The 22,262-nt window shown below is 39.1% G+C and overlaps 1 protein-coding gene across 13 annotated transcripts in view; it reads left to right on the top strand.

Moving 5' to 3' along the window:
- The window catches only part of ADAMTS6 (ADAM metallopeptidase with thrombospondin type 1 motif 6), a 124,361-nt gene that overhangs the window by 40,134 nt on the left and 61,965 nt on the right, over positions 1–22,262 (top strand). For 12 of the 13 annotated variants that reach the window (XR_014224469.1, XM_082241817.1, XM_082241819.1 and 9 more), the window contains 4 exons: positions 6,842–6,885; positions 11,761–11,866; positions 17,731–17,877; positions 21,663–21,804. Coding sequence is in view for 12 of the 13 variants with exons in the window: in XM_082241817.1 (XP_082097943.1) it covers positions 6,842–6,885; positions 11,761–11,866; positions 17,731–17,877; positions 21,663–21,804 (439 nt within the window). In the remaining variant the exon portion in view is untranslated. The remainder of the gene's footprint in view (positions 1–6,841; positions 6,886–11,760; positions 11,867–17,730; positions 17,878–21,662; positions 21,805–22,262) is intronic. The other variant, XM_082241818.1, reaches the window with a different exon arrangement.

The following is a 22,262-nucleotide window of genomic DNA, read 5'->3' as shown; positions in this document are numbered from 1 at the left end:
TGCCTCAGATGCCACTTTTTGCCTTTTCCTGTCTTTTTCTCTAGCCTCTACATCTACCAGCACCTCTTCTCAGCCAACTGTGGCTAAAGATCTACTGGAATAAGTAAAATGAGGGTGAACATATTAGCATCAGTTTAGTAACTGCCCTAATTGTATTGCATGCTGGAAGAGCATTCTTGTGCTTTTGTCCAATCCTCTCCCCTTAAAAAAGAAAAAAGAAAATAATCAATTGACCTTAAAGAAAAGATGGTGGCAAGGTGCCTTGAAGGTCTGGGTTCTTGCCAAGAGCTTAGCTATGCTTTCTGCAGTAAGGGACAGCTTAGTATCGTGAAGCCTTTGATTGTGAGTCAGCAGCAAATAAGAACCTCAAATAGATAATTATCTTTATGATTTCCCTCAAGCATTACAAACTTCTTTATTGGGCAAAATGGAAATTAATTTGAAGTTACCAATTCATTTATTTTTATTTTGTTCTATAAATCAGTTTCAGACATTTCTTATCTAATGTAGCAGTGAAATTATGACATCTGAGCTTGTTGAATTTGCTATCCCACTTTCAGATCTTAATTTGGATTTCAGTGAGGAAATGTGTTAGTTGCTGTGTGATTTGCAAACCTTTGGAGCAGTACTCTGGTAATTATGTCATAACAACTGACTTCTGCTTATTTTCCACAACATGATGCATTTGTTCCAATGCTGAAAATGGCTTATTTTAACACAGGGTTCAATGTAAAGGGCTCTGGGCCTGGGATAGGAAAATGGTTAGATTATCAGATATCAGATCCTAGTATTTCTATTTATTGCTAATTTCAGCTGGAGTAGAAATGCTGTTGTAGCCGTTCAAAAGGGATAAAGCAGAGCTTTCCAAACTTTTCATGTTGATGGGACACTTTTTAGACATGCATCATTTCGCGGCCCAGTAATTCAGTTTTACATCATTTCGCAGCACAGTAATTCAGGTTTATTAGCAAATCAGAGGTTAAACTAACTCCTTTCCAGCCCCGGGAGGAGCGTGGGGAGCATTCACATGACTCACCTACACACTGCAGTCAACACACTAACATGCTGCAACACACAGTTTGGCAAGTTCTGGAATACAGAGATATAATATACAATGGGAACATAGGCAAATGGGAAATGGGAAAACAGATCTTGGGTATTTTAAATGGGACAATTATCAGTAGTGGTATTTTATAGTAATTGTTATGTTTAAATGTCCACTTTAAAGGTTGCTCATAGTTCACTTGGGATTTCTCTGTTAGTGCTGAATTATGTAATATTTTTAATATTTTAAATTAATATTGTGCTTTTCTAAGTTGGCTAAAAAGTTATACAAATATGAAAAGTTTCTATATATATCCTCATTTGTACTTAAACATATTCTCGTATTCTGAAGTCTGACCTAGCATAAACATCATTCTGCTTTGCTATATCAGCTGCTTCTAGTGTTTGTTTTAAGTTAAAGCATAACAATGATTAAAGGCTTATGCAGCTCTTACACATCTCCAGTGGTGCAGACTTCCAGTGAATGGTTATTTGTGCCAGCAATGCACTTTGCAGACTGCAGTGAGTACTCTTCAGAAAAGCATTTTTAGTATAAATTCCCACGTCCATACAGCTAATAACATGGAATTGTTACTGCTCAGAACTGAGATAGTGACTGTGAATAAACACATGTGGGCAACCCATGGCTGCCAAGCTGCATGTGGCTCTCAGCTGCATGTGTAGCCTGCCAAGTCCTGAGGAAACCCACCATTTTTCTCCGCTTCCCAGCTGATCAGCCATCAATGGGGAGATGGTGAAAAGATTTTTGTTTCCATGTTGCTAAGCCTGGAAACAAAGTCTGGACCAAACCCTCCATATTTTAAATCCCTATGAGAGTCATGCTGCTGGTTTGAACTTCAGATACACTGTGTTGAAGATGCTTGGCCAACTTGCATTGTGAAATCTCAGTCATTTTGCATCTTTGCTTCTCCCTTTTGACATCAAGTGTAGGGGTTGAACTCATATTGGACCGGAATAGTCCCTGAGCTGCAAACTTTCATTCTGATTTCCCAGATTTTAAGCAAGTTTTTGCATCTTTCCCTTCCTACTACTGGTTCAGGAGTTGGGACTGGTTTGAACTTCAAAAACAGAACTCTGTAATTTAAAATTGTATTATGATTTCTGAATGATAAGAAAATTAGAAAACCCTGGTAAGATCAGTCTAAAACATAATGGCGACCAACCAGATATCTATGGGATGTCTGCAAGCAGGAGTACAACAGCACTCCTTCCATTTTTGACTCACAGCAACTAGTATCCAGAATCATACTACCTCCAACAGGAGAGTAGAGAGTGGAGAGATTGATAGATTTACCCTCCATGAATTTGTCTAATTTGCTGTGGATTTTGCTCCCTTAAGAAGTAGTAATGGCCAGCAACTTGGATAGTTTTTTAAAAAATCCAATTTAATGACAATCTCTACATCTTGTGAGATCACATTTGATTAGTTCTCCGGCCAAACAGCTGCAGCTCTTGCTGCGATGGAGGGGGCTATTTGCATAGCCAGCATCTCAATCTGCAGAGTTCTACCCAACTTCAGGAAAACCAAATGTGACAAAGACATAGATGTTCTATTATATTTATTCATTTTTATTTATTTATTATTATTACATTCATATCTTGCCTTTCTTTAGTGGTGGAACTCAAGATGGAACAGATAGTTTCCAGGTGGTCACTCATGCAGGCACTGACCGAATGCCAATCTGTTTAGCTTCAGCAAGGTGGTGACATCATGTGCCTTCAGACCATACCCTGGGTCTTATACAATGTGGGAGTAATATGACTAGTATATACAACAACAGAGTAGTAGACTTTCTGTTAAAAAAAATGTCATACATGCTTTCAGTGAATTACTGCACTGACAACGAAGTACTTTTTCTTTTTGTATAATCCACACTAATTTATTCCACCAAGTAAAATGGTGAAAGGAAATATTGTAGAGGTAGAAGTTTGTTTTGTTTATGGCAACTTGTAAAAGACATGTCAAACAAATAACAGGAAAGCTATTCCTATTGAGAAACGTGACATGTGCACTATCCTTTTTCTTCCTTTTTTGGTGTTCAAGGATGAAACTAAATGAGTTGTTTACTTTTAGTTTAAGGCAAAATGCTGCTTTGGTATACCAGATTCTGTAAAACTAAGCAGATGTTGTGGCACAAGAAATCAAGAGTTTCAAGTCTTGTATAAAGTTTTGTTGTTCCTAAACATGCACACTAAATCTTATACCCAGACTTTGAAAAAAAATGATGAGCTTGTAGTATTTATTCCCCCAGAACATTAGCTTTACACAGCAACTTTAAAACTATCAATGGATTATTGGCATTTCTACTTAATGCCTTAAATACTGGAGGTGTTTAGCCTTATCCAAACATCCTTCCTAACAGGATCAGTTCAGGACTTTGCTATTTGAAGCCTGTTGCAGCCCACTGACACTGCCCCTGCTGCTCCCTGCCAGAGTAGCTCCTCCCTCCAGAGCCGCCTGCTGAAACTACCCACCAACACTCGAGGCTGGAGAGGAGCAGGCAGCAGTGGCGGAAGAAGAGGTCCACTCTTTAGGGCCACATCTGCCATTTCCCCAACTGTCCCTCAGGCTGCAGCCTGAGGCGACTCCCTCACAGTGACTCAAGGGTGGGCCAGCCCTGCCTTTGAGAGCTGGTAGAAACATGGATTTCCATTGTAAGCAGGCTTTCCCATCCAGCAGCACTGGGGCATTCTTCATTAGTCAGACTGTATTTTGGGAATTCATTGATTCCTGGAATGGAAGTGTGTGGATGGAAATGTCCCTTTGAACTAGTCGCTGCCATATTGCTATCAAATAAAAGCAAGTTTGGATATTGCAATAAGAGAAGAGGTGCCTTGAACTTTTTGTTCTTTCACATTTCAGTCTCATTTGAAAGATTTTTCGCATGTTCTCTGGAAAGAGCTGAAAGTTCCTGTAAAGGTAAAGGTAAAGGTACCCCTGCCCGAGCGGGCCAGTCTTGACAGACTCTGGGGTTTGTGCGCCCATCTCACATCTATAGGCCGGGGGCCAGCGCTGTCCGGAGACACTTCCGGGTCACGTGGCCAGCGTGACAAAGCTGCATCTGGCGAGCCAGCGCAGCACACGGAACGCCGTTTACCTTCCCGCTGGTAAGCGGTACCTATTTATCTACTTGCACCCGGGGGTGCTTTCGAACTGCTAGGTTGGCAGGCGCTGGGACCGAGCAGCGGGAGCGCACCCCGCCGCGGGGATTCGAACCGCCGACCTTTCGATCGGCAAGCCCTAGGCGCTGAGGCTTTTACCCACAGCGCCACCCGCGTCCCTGAAAGTTCCTGAAGGGGTGCTAATTTAACCAAAAAACAAAAACAACTTGGAGTACTATAGCATAAATTGATTAATGATTGATACTGTTTCTTTGAAAAAACTTGTTTTGGTTCACCTCAAAAAAAAGAGCTGCAATCCAGTTTATGCCATTGAAGAGTTTTACAAGCAATTTGTTAAACAAGATTCATTTTAACCCATCAGATAATGGTTAATCCATCAGATAATATACAGTATATGCTTCATTTTAAGTATTTCTTTCTCAATAACAAATTATTACCTACTATTTTTTAATATAATCTCCAGAAATGCATTGAGAACATGACTGTGAGAGATATGGGTCTGATATTGAAAGGGTGGGTAGCAGTTTTATTATCCAACCAGCCAATATATGGCCAAACTCTGATAAATGATAAATGCTCCCTGATTCCTCCTTTGTTTGTGCCCTCAGAATCTGTGCTGCAGTGTAATAGTCTTGTTATCTAATATTTAATATTTGTATTTAATATTTAAAATATTTATAAACTGCTTTTCTTACCTTGTCCAAAGTGGCTTAGTTGTACTGATGTGGGTCTTCAGCCAAGGACATGTGTCAATTTGTGTGAGAACATGATCATCTGACCGTGATGATCAAATGGTCAAAGGACTTTGGTTATTCCATCCAGATGGATGATTGGGAAAATTTATGGCAAAAAACTTAAAATTCACAGCTTGCTTCACAATAATGGAAAATTTTATGAAAATGCTATATCAATTGTACATGACCCCCAGTAATTGCCCAAAATATATAAAACAAACTCAAATGCATGCTGGAGGTGTAAGCAAATGGAAGGAACAATGTACCATATGTGGTGTGACATTGTCTATGAGGAATTAAAAAAAATGCTTAGACACATATTTGTGAAGAAGCCAGAAGCCTTTCTTCTAAGATAAGGAAGAAGTAAAAAGCCACAATAAGGTGAAGGGAAGTCACTTGTGAAGAAGTATTGATTTATTTTGGTTTACATTCATGTAATAGTGAACATATTTTGAAGACAACTGGAAAATGTATATAATTAATCAATGTAAAACTCAATAAAGAATACTAAAAATAAAATAAAATAGTGTGAGAACATGAATGTTTCTGAACGTTCATACTAGAGCTGGGCGATATATTGTCCAAAACTGGTTTGAAGTCCATATTGTGATAGCGGTTTCATAGTTTTTGACCTGGAAGCAATATACTGTGAATCATGGTGTGTATGTGTGTGTGTGCGCTATGCAAAAATAATGATGCAGGAAAAACCGTGAAGCCAGCCAATGCCTCTACATAGCTCCATCCTTATTTCAGACTTCATGATATGTCAGTATATCACGATGTTTAGCTGGTGATATATCATGATGTTGAAAAACAGGTATCACCTAGCCCTAGTTCATACCCATTCTAGGGTATGAGAGGTCATTGTAATAACTTCCTGTGTTTTTCGGTTTCTAAAATGTATTCCTAGAAATGTTAAGAGATTCATCTCCTTTTTTAAAAAATTTCTTCAGGTAGAGGACATATGTATCTGTGTCTGTGCATAGGAAGCTGCTTTATGCTGAGTCAGATCATTGACCCATCTAGCTCAGTGCTGTCTACTGAATGCAGAGTTTCAGGTGTGGATTTTCTGTTGGAGACTGAACCTGGGACATTTGTGTGCTAAGCGTGTGCTCCATCACTGAGCTCAGGTTCCTTCCTGATGTTAGTCTTAATTATGTTTCTCCAAGTGTAAACAGTCACCTTTAGGAGATTTCATGCTGACAATAGTAAGAAACCCATAGAAGCTGATGCTCTCAAAATGAATGATTGAAATGAATGGTAGGAATTTTCATTGTGATTTTTGAACCATTGTTTGAATCTCCAGAATAGGATGGTAACATAACATTTGTGTCTTTCCTTTTTCCTTTTCCCCTTTCCCTTAAAGAAAGAGTTTAGGGAAGAGGGTTTAAAAAAGGAGATTGTTTAATAATGTATCGTTTATTTTACGTATCACTTAGTTCGCTAACATTTTGGTTTCAGGCAACATCAAGAAAGCAGGGAAGAGACAAAACATTAGGATCGAAACATTACTGTTCAGTATCCTAAAATATGCAGTGTCCTTAGGAAGAAAATATTTCAATAGGATTAGAAAAATGCTTTGTTAGTTTCTTGTTGAAATAGTGATGCTCTGCAGATGTACTGCTGCAACTTCATAACAGAGTGGCAGGCTGTTTTATAAGGCCAGAGATTACAAAGGTCCACTTTAACCTTTTTTTCCTTCCTGGCAGGTGTCCCACTGGCCTGAGGCCAGAGGCTGTGAGCATACTGCAGCCTGTGGTTTGCACCAGAACGCAGAGCCGACACTCCAGCTGGCTGCTCATAATTACAGTGATTGCAGTCTGACAACTGGAGTTACACTACAGAAATGTGATAAATATAAAAAATGTATTAACCAAGTTGAACGTTTTATAAATATATCTACTCTCCCCTCTTTACAGATATGATATCTGCACATATAAAAACAAGCCTTGTGGAACACTGGGTAAGGTTGCAAAAATGTAACCTAAATGGGTATTTATTTTCTTCAATGTTTTGGTTTTTGTTACTTATTCATTTGACATCATTTCTTGAGATATTTCCTCACATTTCATGTTTATGTAGAAAATGATTCTGAAAATATATTTTGCTTGCAAGAAGCAGTAATGTTAAAAACAAAAGAATAGTTATTTTGGACAGCTGTGCCACTTTAAAAACCTAGAAGGTAATCAAAGCAACAATTAAAAGGGGGGGCAAGGGAAGCTCACATTGCTTTCTTCCTCATAAAGATTGCTCTGATAGATTTCACAAATACAAAGAGAAGAAAAGAGACACACAGAAAAACCAGAAATGTTAATGGTAAAAATGTGCTTAAGAAAGCATGCAGTTAACTGATTATCCTGTCTGGTGCAAAAGCCTGAATTTACCACATATCCGTCTCTGAATTCTTTGCCATAATGGTGGTTATATTGTGAATTTGATGCTGTTTTCTGTGTTTTTTAAACTTACAGTGCTCTTAATCCATAAAGTATATTGGAAAAGGAAATAGTCTGCCATTTCTTTAAAATTTTGCTCAGTATTTAATGATAACTGTAGGATTTTGAGCAGGCAACTATTTTTTAATGATCGTGCAAGAATTTTGCCATCCCTCCTCTAGGAAACATTAAGACTCTGTTAACTTGCTTTGTCCCCTTAATCCAGAGGTACTTATATAGCACCTGAACAATTGTGTGCTTGAGGTATCAAAACCCTTGTCTAAATATCAATGTTTTTACAGTAAGCATTTATCCTCTACAGAAAAACATTTAGCGTTTTCAAATTCTGTCATTTCTAGTTTTAAAATCCACAACATGGCAGATTGAGCAATCCCATAGCTGCAACTTTGCTGGCATCCACTGGCATTTCAGGAGATTTCCATCAGTGTACATTTTGTACCACTGGCAACAGAATGACATATGGAATGGGTGGATCACAATGCCACATGGTTATTGCATCTGGAGCTTAGACTTGCACCCCTAGTCACTCCCTGAAATTACATTTCTGTTGATCAGGCATTCTTGTTTCAGCACAAAGTGAAAATGGGTATCTAAGGAAGAGATAAGAGAATCTGCTGCTGGGTAGATATTGTGTTTTTTTTAATCCCCATGTCCTTGCACAGGGAGGCATGAAAGGAGCTATGTGTATTCAGTTGCCTTCATGGAGTGTGTCTACAGCTGTTTTGTAGCTTCAGGAAATATTTTTTTCTGCTTCACATCTGTCTAGCACCTGGTGCAGATACTTAAACCAGGTGCTGTGCTCTGATTTTGAACTCTGTTGTCTTCTCAGACCTAAAAGCTTTGTCCAGAATTTCAAATTATTAGCTTGGTCCTGTAGCCTGCCTTAAGACATTCTTAAGTGTGTTTTAAGAATAAATCCCTGCTGGTGCATAGGTAAATTGAATCCCCTAAGGGTCTGTCTATGTATAGTGAGCTGCAGAAGCTCCCTGTTGCCACTGCATCCTTAACCTTTCAAGCACCAGCAGGTTCTGAGTAACCGTCACTTTTACATACCCAACTTTTTTAGCTCAGGTCAATTTGAGTATATAGGAGCCATGATACAGGCAAGGGGAACCACATGCTCAACATCAAGTGGTGCTGGGAAGGAAAGGGTGAGGACTCCCATGCAGGTACCAGGGAGACTGAGGAGTAAGCATGAGGACCTTTTGCAAGCTTCATTCTCAGTAGGAGTGCAGGTCATCTTCTGCGTCACACTGTGGTTGGTCAAATGCAATATTAAATGGGTGTTACATTGCTCATCTCAATAACTTGATGTTGGAAAGGTGGGGGGTTGCCCATGACTTGATGCTGTTCAGCCTGATGCCAGAGAACAGACTCCTTCCTTCTAGAATCATAGAATCATAGAATCATAGAGTTGGAAGAGACCACAAGGGCCATCGAGTCCAACCCCCTGCCAAGCAGGAAACACTAGAACGGAATCACAACCGTGGCAAGCATAGATTTTGCCTGGCTCTGGTGGCTAGGAGTGCCCTTTTCAGCTCTGGCTGCTACTGCATCCATAGGACAGAGATTACCTGACCACAGTACTCCATACTCTTGCAACTTCCAAATTTGATTACTGCAATGTGCTTTACATGGGGTTGACCTTGTAGACGACTTGGAAACTTCAATTCGCTGGGGCTCTGTTTAGAGCCCATATAACTCTTGTTTTAAAACAGATGCACTGGTTGCCAGTTCATTTCCAGACCCACTTGAAAGTGCTCATCTTAGTGTTCAAAGCCGTAAATGACTCAGGCTCCAAATATCTGAAAGATCACCTCCTTCCCTACCAACTCTCTCAGGTGCTAGAATCAGCAGAAGGGACTCTATTGGTACTTCCTTTACCCTCAGAGGCTCACAAAGTGGTGATGTTGGCCTGGGAGAGGACATTCTCTGAAACAGTCCCTAAGTTGTGGAATTCCTTCCCTCCGTTCCTTCATTATAGTTTTTTGCACAAGACAGGATAAGGTAATTTGAAGCTTTTGCTTCTACTTTTAAACTAACTGGATTTCCCTGTTAGATCCAGATTTGGGGACAGTTTGATCCTGGCTTGCTTGAGATAGCTTGATCCAGGGAAGTTCTTGGAAAAGGACATATTTGGATAGAATGCACAAGGACATGTAATGCTAAGGGGGAGGAGGAGCATAAAATATTGAGAAAAAAGTGTTGATGGAAGTTGGAGGGAGAGGGATAGCTGAGGAAAAAACACTGAAGGGAGACCTCAGAAAAGAAAAAGGAGAGAAGTAAGTTAATAGCTGTAAGATTTCAGAAGGGTGGAAAATGGACACAAAACAACTGACTGAAGGACATGTTCCTCTAGTAATAATTAACTAACCATGTGCCACATAAATAATAGTAGTTTGGGGTGGGTCATATGTGGGTTTTGTTTTGTTTCACAATTATTAATTAATTTGTTGACAGTTTTTAATGTGTAAAATAAGTATCAGCCATATTTATTAGGAATATTTTCCAATGTTCATCCATTGATAATAACTGAGTGCATTACTTTCAATCATTCTAAAAATGTCAAAGATACTACTCTGGAATTCAGAGTTAAAAAGTTAAACAATTCTATTTGGTTACAATGAAAGTACAATTTAGGTGTATTCTAACTTCGTCTTTGAATAGACTGGAAAGAAGGTGATTGTAACCTTCACCTAGCAGAAATTACAGTTGGTCAAGTAATTTCCACCTTCTTTACCGGAGCTTGTTTTGATTGTTTTCATTCTGTTCCAGTCTGTTGTAAGAGATCAGTGTCAGTAGCAGTTATGTAGATTAAAAACTTATTCAAAAATAAAATATCAGGCTGTCTTCCTCATTTCTTACCCATATCCCCCTTGACTTCAACTACTGAGTGCCAATTCAAATAATATGAACATATAATGTTCCTTAAATACTCCAAACTTAGATCTCGGTGAATTTGAAAACTCTCTCTCTGTGTGTGGAATCTGTAAGTTGAACAGGCACAGATAATACTGCTGTATATGCTGCTGCTCTATGGACTTCAGACATAGGTTAGGCATTTTGAATTTATGAATTGCTTCCCTCAACAAAAAGGCCCAAAGCAATTTACAATAATAAAATACAGTAATAAAAATGCACAAACACATTAAAAACACATTCAGAGTAAAAACATACAATCATTGGTGCTGTCCAAATGCCCGGGAAAACAAAAGCATATATGCCTGGAGTTGAAATGATGATAAAGTTGGCGCCAGTCAGCCCTCCCTGGAGAGAACATTCCAGAGATGGGGAGCTACATAGCCATTCTAATCAGTAGAGTTCTCAGTTGAATTAAGGGATCACAGAAGGCTAGTGGGGAACAGAGTTTCTATGGGGTAAGACTCATTTCTACACCATGCAGGGCTTTATGGATTGAAATGATCGAACAGAAAAGAGTTCAAAGCTGGTGTAAACCCTGGAGTGCTGGTGTTAATCTGGTTCCTTGTAACACATCCCTATCAAGTTAATGTTAATCATAATTTAGGTTACTTTGCTCATAGAATACATTCCCTTCAGTGCTAAAAGTATCCCTTTTTGGTCCTTGTTTTGTAGCAGTATTTTTTCAGGGCACATAATCCCCTAGGAGAGTATGTTAATGTTTTTCCCAGATAATACTCCTCAGGGAGGAATACCTTTAAGGCTGCAGCAGGTCAGTTCCTCCATAGTGGTAACAAATTAATCCTGCACTAGTGCACATCACAAGTAGTATTGAAGAACATTTATAATATTTGTACATACTGTGTTCCATTTTAAAAGGTTTTAGAAGCAGCTGTATGTGGTGAGAACTTAATTTCAGAAAACTGATAAGCAGAAGTTTTTATAGTTTAGTAAATACAGCTAACATTTCTTTCTCTGCAATTGGTGCATTGAGTTTTTTGTTTTCATAAAAATTCCTAAAAATATACCACTCGGGGGTTTTGTAGCTAAAAATGTTTCTTGTATGTTTTATGAACCCACTAAACTTAAACAGATCTCTTTAGAAAAATAATGTGGACACATTTTGCTTTCTGCAACCTCAAGAATGTTAAAATAGAAATGCTTGCTTGAATTCCCTCTCCTGGCTCATATTACTAGGTGGTCCCAAGTTACCAGAAGTAAAATTTATAAATCTAACCCCTAGTCTAGACATTTTCCAGCAGTGACTGCAGTTCAAAAAATATTAATGTCTAGCCGGCAAAGTGAAATTCCCCCCAGTGATTTTGCAATGACTAGAAAGTTAACCTTTTGCCAACTGCTGCTTCGATGCATGGAGGTTATTAAAAAGAATCCAGGCATTTATAACTAGGGCTTTTAAGATTGAAACACCTTGGCATGACCCTTTGTGTCTCCTTTTGTTTGTTCAGGCTTGGCCTCTGTTGCTGGAATGTGTGAGCCTGAAAGGAGCTGTAGCATTAATGAAGATATTGGCTTAGGTTCTGCTTTTACCATTGCACATGAAATTGGTCACAAGTGAGTACATTTTTAAATCTTTATAAATCTTAATTTAATGACCTTTATCTGTGACTTTATTCTCTCATCTGTTCTGCTTGCTACATACATAAAATTATCCTAATGATTCACTTTATTTTACTTTTTGTCTTTTACTAACAATATGACCTTAAAAGATTTATTGCTTCAGCACATAAATACTTGAGATATGCCAATCGGCTATTGCAATGCTGTCTATGAGGACTGCTCTGGAATATGGTTTGGAGGGTGCAACTGGTGCAGAACGTGGCAACCAGAATGATGTATGGTATGGTTCAAATGACTTTTGAGTAGATATGGGTGGGATTACACTATGTAGGCTATATCTGGCCAGTTCATACTCAAGAGTAAGCACACTACAGTCAATGGAAGTTTTAAATATCCTCCCCATGTACTCAGAGGAGAAAGCATGCAAATCTGAGGCTCTTGCCTTCTGGTTCTCATTTATTATTATATGTATGAATTCAACCTCCATATTTTATTTGTTGGAAGCTTATTCTAGGAGTAAGTCCTAGTAAACAACAGTCATTTTATCTACCTACCTAGTATTAGCTAGTATCTGGCTCATTTGGGCTGCTTCCATGTGAGTAGCTCTTAGTGCTGCCGAATCATTGCTCTTCTGCTATAAGCTATAAGCAGAATTGGAATCAACTTTCCACACTATTGGTAGTATACTGCTTCTGCTATGTTAAGGTTACCAGATTGTTTTCAATGAGTCCAGGAACACTTTTCAACTTCCTACTGAATAGATGGATTTTGCCTGGGGACTGATTTGTAAATCTGGGGACTGCCCCCGAGAAACGAGGACGTCTGGTAACCTTATGCTGTGATCCATCCACATCAGTGGGTGTGTCATAGGTGCTCTGGGTGGGGCCATTTGAAGCTCAGCACTCATGCACTATTTAACCTTGTTGGTGGGCTGTTTAATTATTTTGTTTTTGAAATAAATCTTTTAATTGGCTTTTCCAACTTTTAATTGGATTTTCCAACTGTACTTTTTAAAGTGAAAGAGGTACAACAGTACCTATGCTACAGCACCGTAATGCTATAACGCTCATCTTTTTTTTTAAAAAAATAAAATATTATGATGGTCTAAGTGCTCTTAAACACTTTTATGCAGGGGCACATAATTGTGGAGGTAACCTGGTCTTGAGGAGTTTGTGCCTTTGTGTGTTAGTAACAAGACCTTGAACATAGGCTGATAGCTAATCAGCAGCCTATTCAGTTCCCTCAGCGCAGATATAATATGTACATGTCCAGATGCTCCATTCAGCATACTGCACCAGCTACAACTTCCAAACATGCCTAAAGGGAAGTCCCACATAGAATGCATTACAGTAGCCTAGTTGTGAGGTTGCTAATGTATGAATCATAGTGTCTTAAGACGTCATTGTCCAGGCAGGGTTGTAGTTGATATACCAACCTACGTTGTTAATATGTGCTCTTTGCCAAGGAAGTTACCTAGGTTCCAGTAACAAAGAATGGTCCAAACTGTGTACTTATTCCTTTAGAGGGAGTGAAACCTTGTCCAGAATTGGTAAATTCACCAATTTCCAGACTGTAAACCACTTGCCCACAGAGTCTTATCAGCATTCAGAGTCATTTTGTTAGCTGTGATTCAACCTACCACTGCATCCAGGCGGCAGTTCAGAACAGATACAGTCTCTTCTGATGCACATGTAACAGAGAAATTGTACTGAATGTCAATGTGTTGACAACCCCATTCCCCGAATCTAGTGAATGCTCCCCATGAAGTCATATACAACACTGAGGAGAAAATCGTGTCCTCCAGCACCCCACAGTAGAACTGCTAGGGGGCAGACACATAACATCCCAACACTATATTTGAACCCAGCCATGTAAGTAGGAATGGAATCACACTAATACAGTGCAACCAATTTGCAACTCACACAAAGAGTCCAGGAAAATACCAGGAAAGCCAACAGTATTGAAAGTCACTAAGAGATCAAGAAAGACGAATAGAGCTGCACTCCTGCTGTCCCGTGCCCGAAGGAAGGTGCCCATCAGGGTGACCAAGGGTAATTCTGTTCAAAACTCAGACCTGAACCTAGACTGGAAAGGGTCAAGAGCAGCAGTTTCCTCCAACAGTGCTTGCAGCGTGCCGTCACTCTCCCAAGCACCTTATCTCAAAATAAGAGTAATTTGTGATCAGGTAATAGTTGTTGAGTACCTCAGGGTCCAAGGAAGTGTGTGGTTTTTTTTTTAAGGAGTGGATACACTACTGCGTCTTTCAAGGCATTAGGTACCATTCCCTCATGCAAAATGTGTCAACTGCTTCCTGGAACGACCCCAGACCCCGATAACTTGAATAAACTATTGTGAGCACGAGCAAAGAGAGCATATTGTGGGCTGAACCACAACAGGCACCTTGTGTATATCCTCAGACCTCAACTGAAACTGATTTCCACAAGATCAGGGAAGATGCTTTGTCAGGTACTTCACCTTTCTTTGGAATAATGGCAGCATTCACCTCAGCACTGAGGCAAGTAATTTTATCCTCAAAGTGCCTGGCAAACTTATCATAGCAGGCCTCTATGGTTCCAAAACTCAATTCCCTGGAACAGATGTCAGCTTTCACAACATGGAACAGTTCTATTAACCAGCTACTTCAAGATGCACCATCTTCACTGGCACATAGTAGTCATGACTATGCACTTTAGGACATATCTTGTCAGTTTCACATTGAGTCTAACACCACTTCCATTTTAGTCCCCGAAAACAGGCATTTTCCATCATTGTTCATGCACTCTAGAATGCCTGTTCCTCTAGCCCTTGTCCAGCTCATTTGATTGCTCAGAGCTCCCTGGAAAACTCAGGAGCAATCTTGTCCACAGTCCTATGCATCTTGCCATTCCATAGCACAGCAAAGGCCTTGACAGGGAATACCAGCTCTGGCTCCTGGAAATTTTCCCAAAGCATTGAGGAATCCTTCAGGCTCCATTAAGTCTCTGAGGATGGACCATTCTGAAGTATCCTCCAACCTTGTAGGGAGAAACTGGCACTGTAAGACCAAACTTTGCAGATGATCTGACCACAACAATAGGGTTTCTTCAACACCCTCCACCCAATATGCAGACCAGCCCTTTCACGCTGAACTGAAGACCAAATCAAGAGTATGCCCTGCCCTATGTTTTGGGCCAGTTACAACTTGAGTTAGCCCAGTTATTATCATGGAGGTCATAAATGCCCAAGCTGGCCCAGTCAAGTTAGCCTCAGCATGCTTATTGAAGTTTCTCAGAACCAGTGTCCTCTGATTCTCAAACACTGCACTCAATACCACCTCCACCAGCTTGGATAGATATGCTTTGGGGCAGCAGCCCCAATCTGTCCCGCTGGCCCAGTGTAAGGTACAGTGGTGCCTCGCAAGACGAAATTAATTCGTTCCGCGAGTTTTGCTGTCTAGCGAATTTTCCGTCTTGCGAAGCACGGTTTTAACGGTTTAACAAAGTCGCGAAAAGTTTTCGTCTTGCGAAGCAAGCCCATAGGGGAATTCGTCTTGCGAGGCAAATCGCAAACGAAAAAACCTTTCGTCTAGCGAGTTTTTTGTCTTGCGAGGCATTCGTCTTGCGAGGTACCACTGTATAGCCCACCCAACAATGGTGAAGTTTCCTAGTGAGTGAGATGGAAATTATGTTTCCAGTGACAATGGGTTGTCTGGGGGCTGGCTGGCTGGCTTATTTATTTACCTACCTCCTTAAGTTTTTCTAAGTTTGTAAACCTTGTAATTCCCTCAAGCATGCTGATGCCTCCCCTTTGTTTCTCAGTAGCACCATTTTGACTTCATATCTGTTGTTGTTTTATTAGCATGTATTTCATATAGTAGTTTGTGTTGCCAACTATTTCTCTCATAATGAGTAACATTACTTTTTCTGCTGCAGACAAACAGAAGGTTGGCATCTGCACATTCTGTTGGATGGTTGTGTTTCCCCCTTTTTGTTGCTTCTCAACTTTCTCTACTTCTTTATTGAATAAGTTAAGAATTCTGATAGTGTTTATGGACAGTAGATGTGTACTGCTTAAGTAAATACTGTATATACATTTTTAAAGCCTTCACCTTTACTATAGTTCAGTACTACTTTTTTTAAAAGTATCTTGGATGGGGAATCTCTGATAAATTAGAGGAATTTAGTAGCTCCCCACAGGAGGAAATAGATTTTTTGGATCAGTTGGTCACTTTCTGAACATGAGTGAAATCTCCTACTGCAGAATAAATGAGGGAATACTTTCATTAGGACCATTTAACATTCACATTGTAGTTTGATCGTCAGTTGCATCCCCGCCAAAAAAGATATTACCTCAGCTGTTCTGTGATTCTTTTCATTTGAACCAATACAGTTATCAAGACTTTAACATATTTAATGTTTCCCTAAAGTAGATGGTTCTGTCATATACACTTTTACCAAATCCTTCCAAATATGGTTCCTCTCAGTCTGCCCTTCCAGTTTTCCTGCCTGACATTTATACTTTAACTTTGCCAGCCACATAAATGAGCAAGTCATCTAATGAGCATTTTATCCTTGCGATTCTGTGGTTTTGTGGTACTGATTCCCTCCCCTTAAAAAAAAAAACAAAAAAAAAAACAATGAGAAGGAAGAATCTCAAATAAAACTTGAAGCTCAAGTTTATCTTCATTGAAGATACATATTCTTTAATATTTTTTCTGAGGGAAAATGTATTCTAAGTGTTAAAACCCAGTTGTGCTGAACTCAGTGACAGGGCAGATGCTAGCAGGGCCAGTAAAGAATATGAAAGACACACGAAGAGCATAGGAAGCTATGGTGGTCCATAGAAAAAAAACCTTAAACCTATAATTCACCAATACCCTTATTGGGACCAACCAAAACGTCTCAAATAGTGAGCAAGATTTAGAGTTCTTCAAAACTAAATGTGGTCTAGATGTTAACTAAAACAAGAGCTGTGGAAAGGGATAAAAAGTAGGTGTGATGTTAAAGCCATCAAGTTGTCTGCTGCAGAAGTCTTGAGATAGAAATATTTGGCTATTTTCTTGCTGACTTAACAGCCACTTTACCACTGACAGCCAGCATTAGATTTCAGGAAGTCCTTAGCTTGGTGCCACAAATAAAGCCCTAACATCCCCCCTGCAATGCAGCCACAACTGTGCAGTATTTTTCTGTTGCTGCCACCACAGCAGTAACACAATTCATTGACTTTCAGTATCAAATCCTAATCCTAATGGTGGCATATAAATATTAATATTACTACTACTACTACTACTATTCACAATGATCAAATGCCATGTTTAAGAGGTTTAATAATTAGAATGAGATATGAAGGATTAGAAGTAGAAATTCCTCTATTGCTTAAACTGTTGTGGCCCTGCTGAATGGAACTGAAACCACTGTAGTGGTTTGTAAAGTTCACACTGAGAGTTTATATATCTAATATGTCATTCTGAATTACTATCTGAGTTAATAACATGGAAGCTTCTTATTGTTTTCCTTTTATTAATCATGGTTACTACTAGTGACGATTTTATATTGCTTGAATCCTATTTGGTGTACCCACATTTTGAGGCTACTAAATGTAGCAAAATACTTAGAATGAACCAAAGTAAAGTACTTTGAAGTCCTATTATGAAAGAAATATAGCAATAGCAATACTGTGTTATGTTTGTGTAAGGCCTCAAACCTAAACATCTATGCCAACCATTTTTAGACAACATATGTAGCCCATTGTTTAATTCCTGTTCACTGAGTATATTAAGTATATATATATATTAAGTATGTGAAAATCTTATTTTAAAGTTCTGTTCCATATAAAAATAATGGACTCTTCCCCCTCCCTCTTCCTATTCTTTTGGACAGTTTTGGTATGAACCATGATGGAATTGGAAATTCTTGTGGGACCAAAGGTCATGAAGCCGCAAAACTTATGGCAGCTCACATTACAGCAAACACCAACCCCTTCTCGTGGTCAGCCTGCAGCAGGGATTATATCACCAGTTTTTTAGAGTAAGTAGTCTCTGAAGAGAGATAATAAGATTCTTGAAAAACTTCACACTCCACCATACCCTGCTGAGGTGAATGTACAATGATAAAGAAAATATTTACCCATGAGACCTAATCCATAAATGTTGGCTAATAGCAGTGAGTTTACTATTTACTGCTGTATATGGGAGTCTCTTCTGACAAAGAGACAGCGCTGATTAGGGAGAAGAAATGGGAACAAAGGAGAAAGAAGGGGTGCCTTGCTACAGTGGTCCAGCCTCACCCAAGTTATTGACTCAGTCAAAGCCAACAGTGCTGCCATCTAACAGCACAATCCCAACCATGTTTTCTTCCAAGTAAGTCTTATTGAATCCAATGGAACTTACGCCACAAAAAGGTGTTTCAGGCTGAGGCATTGGCTGCTAGGTTCAAAGCACCAGGGATTCCCTAAGGGGTTTGTTCCTTGGGCCCCTTAGCTATTCCAACCTGATATGGCAAAAATATAAAAGTACCCACTCTACCCCAGAGCTCCCAGTGTAGAGGAGAATTTGCTACTCTGCATTTCCCTGGCTCCTTGTTAGGCTTACTTTCTAAATAATTAGAATACAACACTATTGATACAATCCTAATGACTGTTTGCAAACGTGGTGTAATAATGATGTAGGAGATTGGTGTCTACTCAAATTTTATATTAATTTACAAATAAATACTGGAATTGACTAATTAGTCTCATAGTTGATACCAAATAATGACAGGTGTAATGTATTCTATGAATAGTCAGATTAAATGTAACTCCTCATAGCTCCTAATTTTATTTTTAATTACAATTTGTATAGTACTTTTAATCTGTGAAATATTTTAACAGTTTTTATTGTGCTAATACTTGTGGTAACCCTATGAAGTAGATCACTGGCAGAGAGGCAGCAATTTCTCTAAGATGACATAATGAGTTCATGTTAAGAGGTGGGGCTTGAGCCCATCTTTTTCAAGCTGCCTCTGTTGCAGAAATTGGAGCACTATGTGTACACCTCAATTTGGAGGCACTGGCAATCACAAATGATGGTTCCACACTGCTAGCTGGCTTAGCTGCAAATCTAGTAGTGGGCCTAAATGTTTCCCAAGTGAATATGGTAGGGACATCTCATAAATGAGCCAGCCTTCAGTTATCTAATCACTGTTTTCATGTATGTGTTCCTCTGTATTGATCTAGGATGCAGATGTGTTTGATTAATTTGCAAGTATTTTTTGGCTATTTTTGCAAAAAAAAAAAAAGTTACTCTAGATCAGGGTTGGCTTAACCTGTGGCCCACCAGATGTTTGAAGACTGAAAGGCCCATCTTCCCTGGCCATAGGCCATGCTGATGGGTGTTGGATTCTGACAACATCTGGAGAGACATAGGTTGGCCACCCCTGGTCTGTATTTACTACTTCCATAACTCCCACTAAAATTATAACCTAGGAAAACAATGGCACCAATGTTAGATTGTTTGAATGGCTAATTTTGATGAGTAGTTTCCATTTATGACTGATTTATTTTGCACATGATATATAGTTTGGAAACTACAGTATGCATATTTGCAGGCATAATGTTGTAAAAATGATTATTTGGGGTTTGGTAGCTATTCAGAGCATCCCGTAGTTTTGAGCTTTGGCCATTAGATTTTCAAGTACAGGTCAAACGATGCCTCTTTAGTTTGGGTCTCGATTGAGATGACTAGTTCTCTGAGGCAGTAATTGTTAAGTATAAAGACTATTAGATTCTATTTATATGTATGTTACTCTTTTGGTGTTGATGGCTGACCTTTTTGGCTTAAAATGCTCTGTAAAATTGAAGTCAGTAAAACAACCCCATATTATCAGAACTAATCATAAACCATAGTTTAGCATTATGTGAACAAGCCAGAATGAGCATTGGTCATGTAGACACCTCCCCTCTAATAACACATGTGTAAGTCAAAATAAAAAAATTCCTTCCAGTAGCACCTTAAAGACCAACTAAGTTAGTTCTTGGTATGAGGTTTCGTGTGCATGCACACTTTTTCAGATACCTGAAGTATCTGGGTATCTGAAGAAGTGTGCATGCACACGAAAGCTCATACCAAGAACTAACTTAGTTGGTCTTTAAGGTGCTACTGGAAGGAATTTTTTTATTTTGACTATGGCAGACCAACACGGCTACCTATCTGTAACTGGAAACATGTGTAAGTGCAAACTTAAAAAGCATCTGTTCTGTTTTGTGCATACTGTTGACTGTACAGAAACTAGTAAATATAATTATAGCTCAGCCTTTGCATGTCTATTCAAAAGTAAGTCCTAATGTGTTCAGCGGAGCTTTCTCCCCTTCTCAGCATGTTTATATTTATAACCTTATTAAGTGCAAAGTATAATTTCAAAGGAAGTCTTATTTTTCTTTTAAATGCATTCAAGCAGATCTGTGACTCCAATTATTCTATTAATTCATTCTAAGTTTAGTTATCTTGTGAGCGTTCAGGCTATCTATTTCCCCTCTAATTAGCACTATATATTATGAAGAGCTAATATTGAATGCTCTAAATACATCCTAAATCCCATTTATGGAAAAAGCCTAGGATTTAAGCCAACCTAGTCTCAAGTTCTGAACAAAAGCCCAAGTACTTCATAATGTTAAGAATGAACTTTGGAATGCAAATCCAAAGACATTTGGGTTAAAATCTGAAAACTGCTGTCAACTCACTGAAGGCATTGTGCAATCTATTCCCACCAGGATTCACCTGTAAAAAGAAAAGAAAAAGTGTTCTAAGGCTGAACAGAATAAAAATGATTGGGCTGTATCTCACACCGAATTTCCACTGACTCGGTGGATTTCTGTGTGCACAACAGAACATCATCTTCCTTTCCGGTCCCTTCTGCCCCTCAGGAGCAGGTTTTGGGGAGGGGGTGCGAGGGAAGAAGATGAATTGGAGGTCCCATTGGGCTGTAGTCACTGTTACACCACTGGCCTTCTGCTAGTGTGATGATGGTGATGGTGATGATGATTGCATCAGCAGAAGGCACCAGCGGTGCAGCAGTGGATACAACCCATTATAAAGCACTTTTCAAGTATGTCAGACTGTAGTAATGCATAATAATGACAAAGACCCTTAACTTTAAAGTTATTTCTTTTGAAGTTAGTGGGACACAATTCTATATGAAAGGCTAGGGTCCAAATAATTGTGCAGCTCATTTTATGTGTCCAAGAGTATGTTCTGCCTCCCCAGTTGGAGGTAATAATGCTTCTGAGTACCAGTTGCTGGAAACCACAGAAGGGAAGAGTGCTGTTGTACTTGAATCCTGCTTGTGGGTTCCCACGGGCATCTGGTTGGCCACTGTGAGAACAAGATGCTGAACATGATGGGTCAGTGGCAAGATCCAGCAGGCTCTTATGTTCTTAAGAGGTCTTTGAACTTTTTTTGGGTTGACATTTGTAAGATAGCATTGCACTTATTTTCTGTTCTTTCATATGTTATTCTGTATTTGTGGTAAGGGATGTGTGTGGTGCTGTGGTCTAAACCACTGAGCCTCTTGGGTTTGCCAATCAGAAGGTCAGTGGTTCGAATCCCCACGATGGGGTGAGCTCCCGTTACTCTGTCCCAGCTTCTGCCAACCTAGCAGTTTGAAAGCATACCAGTGCAAGTAGATAAATAAAAATTCTGCAGTTTAACTGTAACTGTATCACTACTGGATATGTTTATTTGGAATACTTGTTTTACACAACAGAATCCTGATACATATTTTAGCGGTGATAACACTTTATAGTGTTCATAATTTCTTTGGTTCTTTGTGTTGAACAGTTCAGGCCGTGGTACTTGCCTTGATAATGAGCCTCCGAAGCGTGACTTTCTTTATCCTGCAGTGGCACCAGGTCAGGTGTATGATGCTGATGAACAATGTCGCTTCCAGTATGGAGCAACGTCACGTCAGTGTAAATATGGGGTAAGAAGTCTTACGTATCCTGCTTAGTCATTTGTATATGTTCATGTCATAAATGTTTAGTTAGATACAATTATTAGTGACATAGTTTTCAATAAATAATTTTCACTGTAAAACTGTTTTAAATAAGGAACAAGAGGTGTTTATGCTGCATCTTTTGCTTGAGACATTTGTGTATATTCTGTTCCCAAATGTTTGGCTAAAAATAAATTGAGCAATTCCTTCAAAATCAAGTGGATGATCTCAAAGCCCTGGCTAACTCATTGCACACATTCCTGATTCCTTGCTTAATTGTAAGCTGCTGCTAATGTCTGGTAGAAAATGTTCATAAGATACTAAAATTTTCAAGTCTTTCATTATACTATTCAACTGAGTTTTTAGTCATGTTACTGTAATATTAGCATTAAACTTTTTATGAGTATTCAATTTAATTTATTGTATCCTAATATTAAGGAATAGAA

This window comes from Podarcis vaucheri (assembly GCF_965113315.1).
Source record: "Podarcis vaucheri genome assembly, chromosome: 11".
NCBI classification, from domain to species: Eukaryota; Metazoa; Chordata; class Lepidosauria; order Squamata; family Lacertidae; genus Podarcis; species Podarcis vaucheri.
This window is presented reverse-complemented; position numbering and strand designations above follow the sequence as displayed.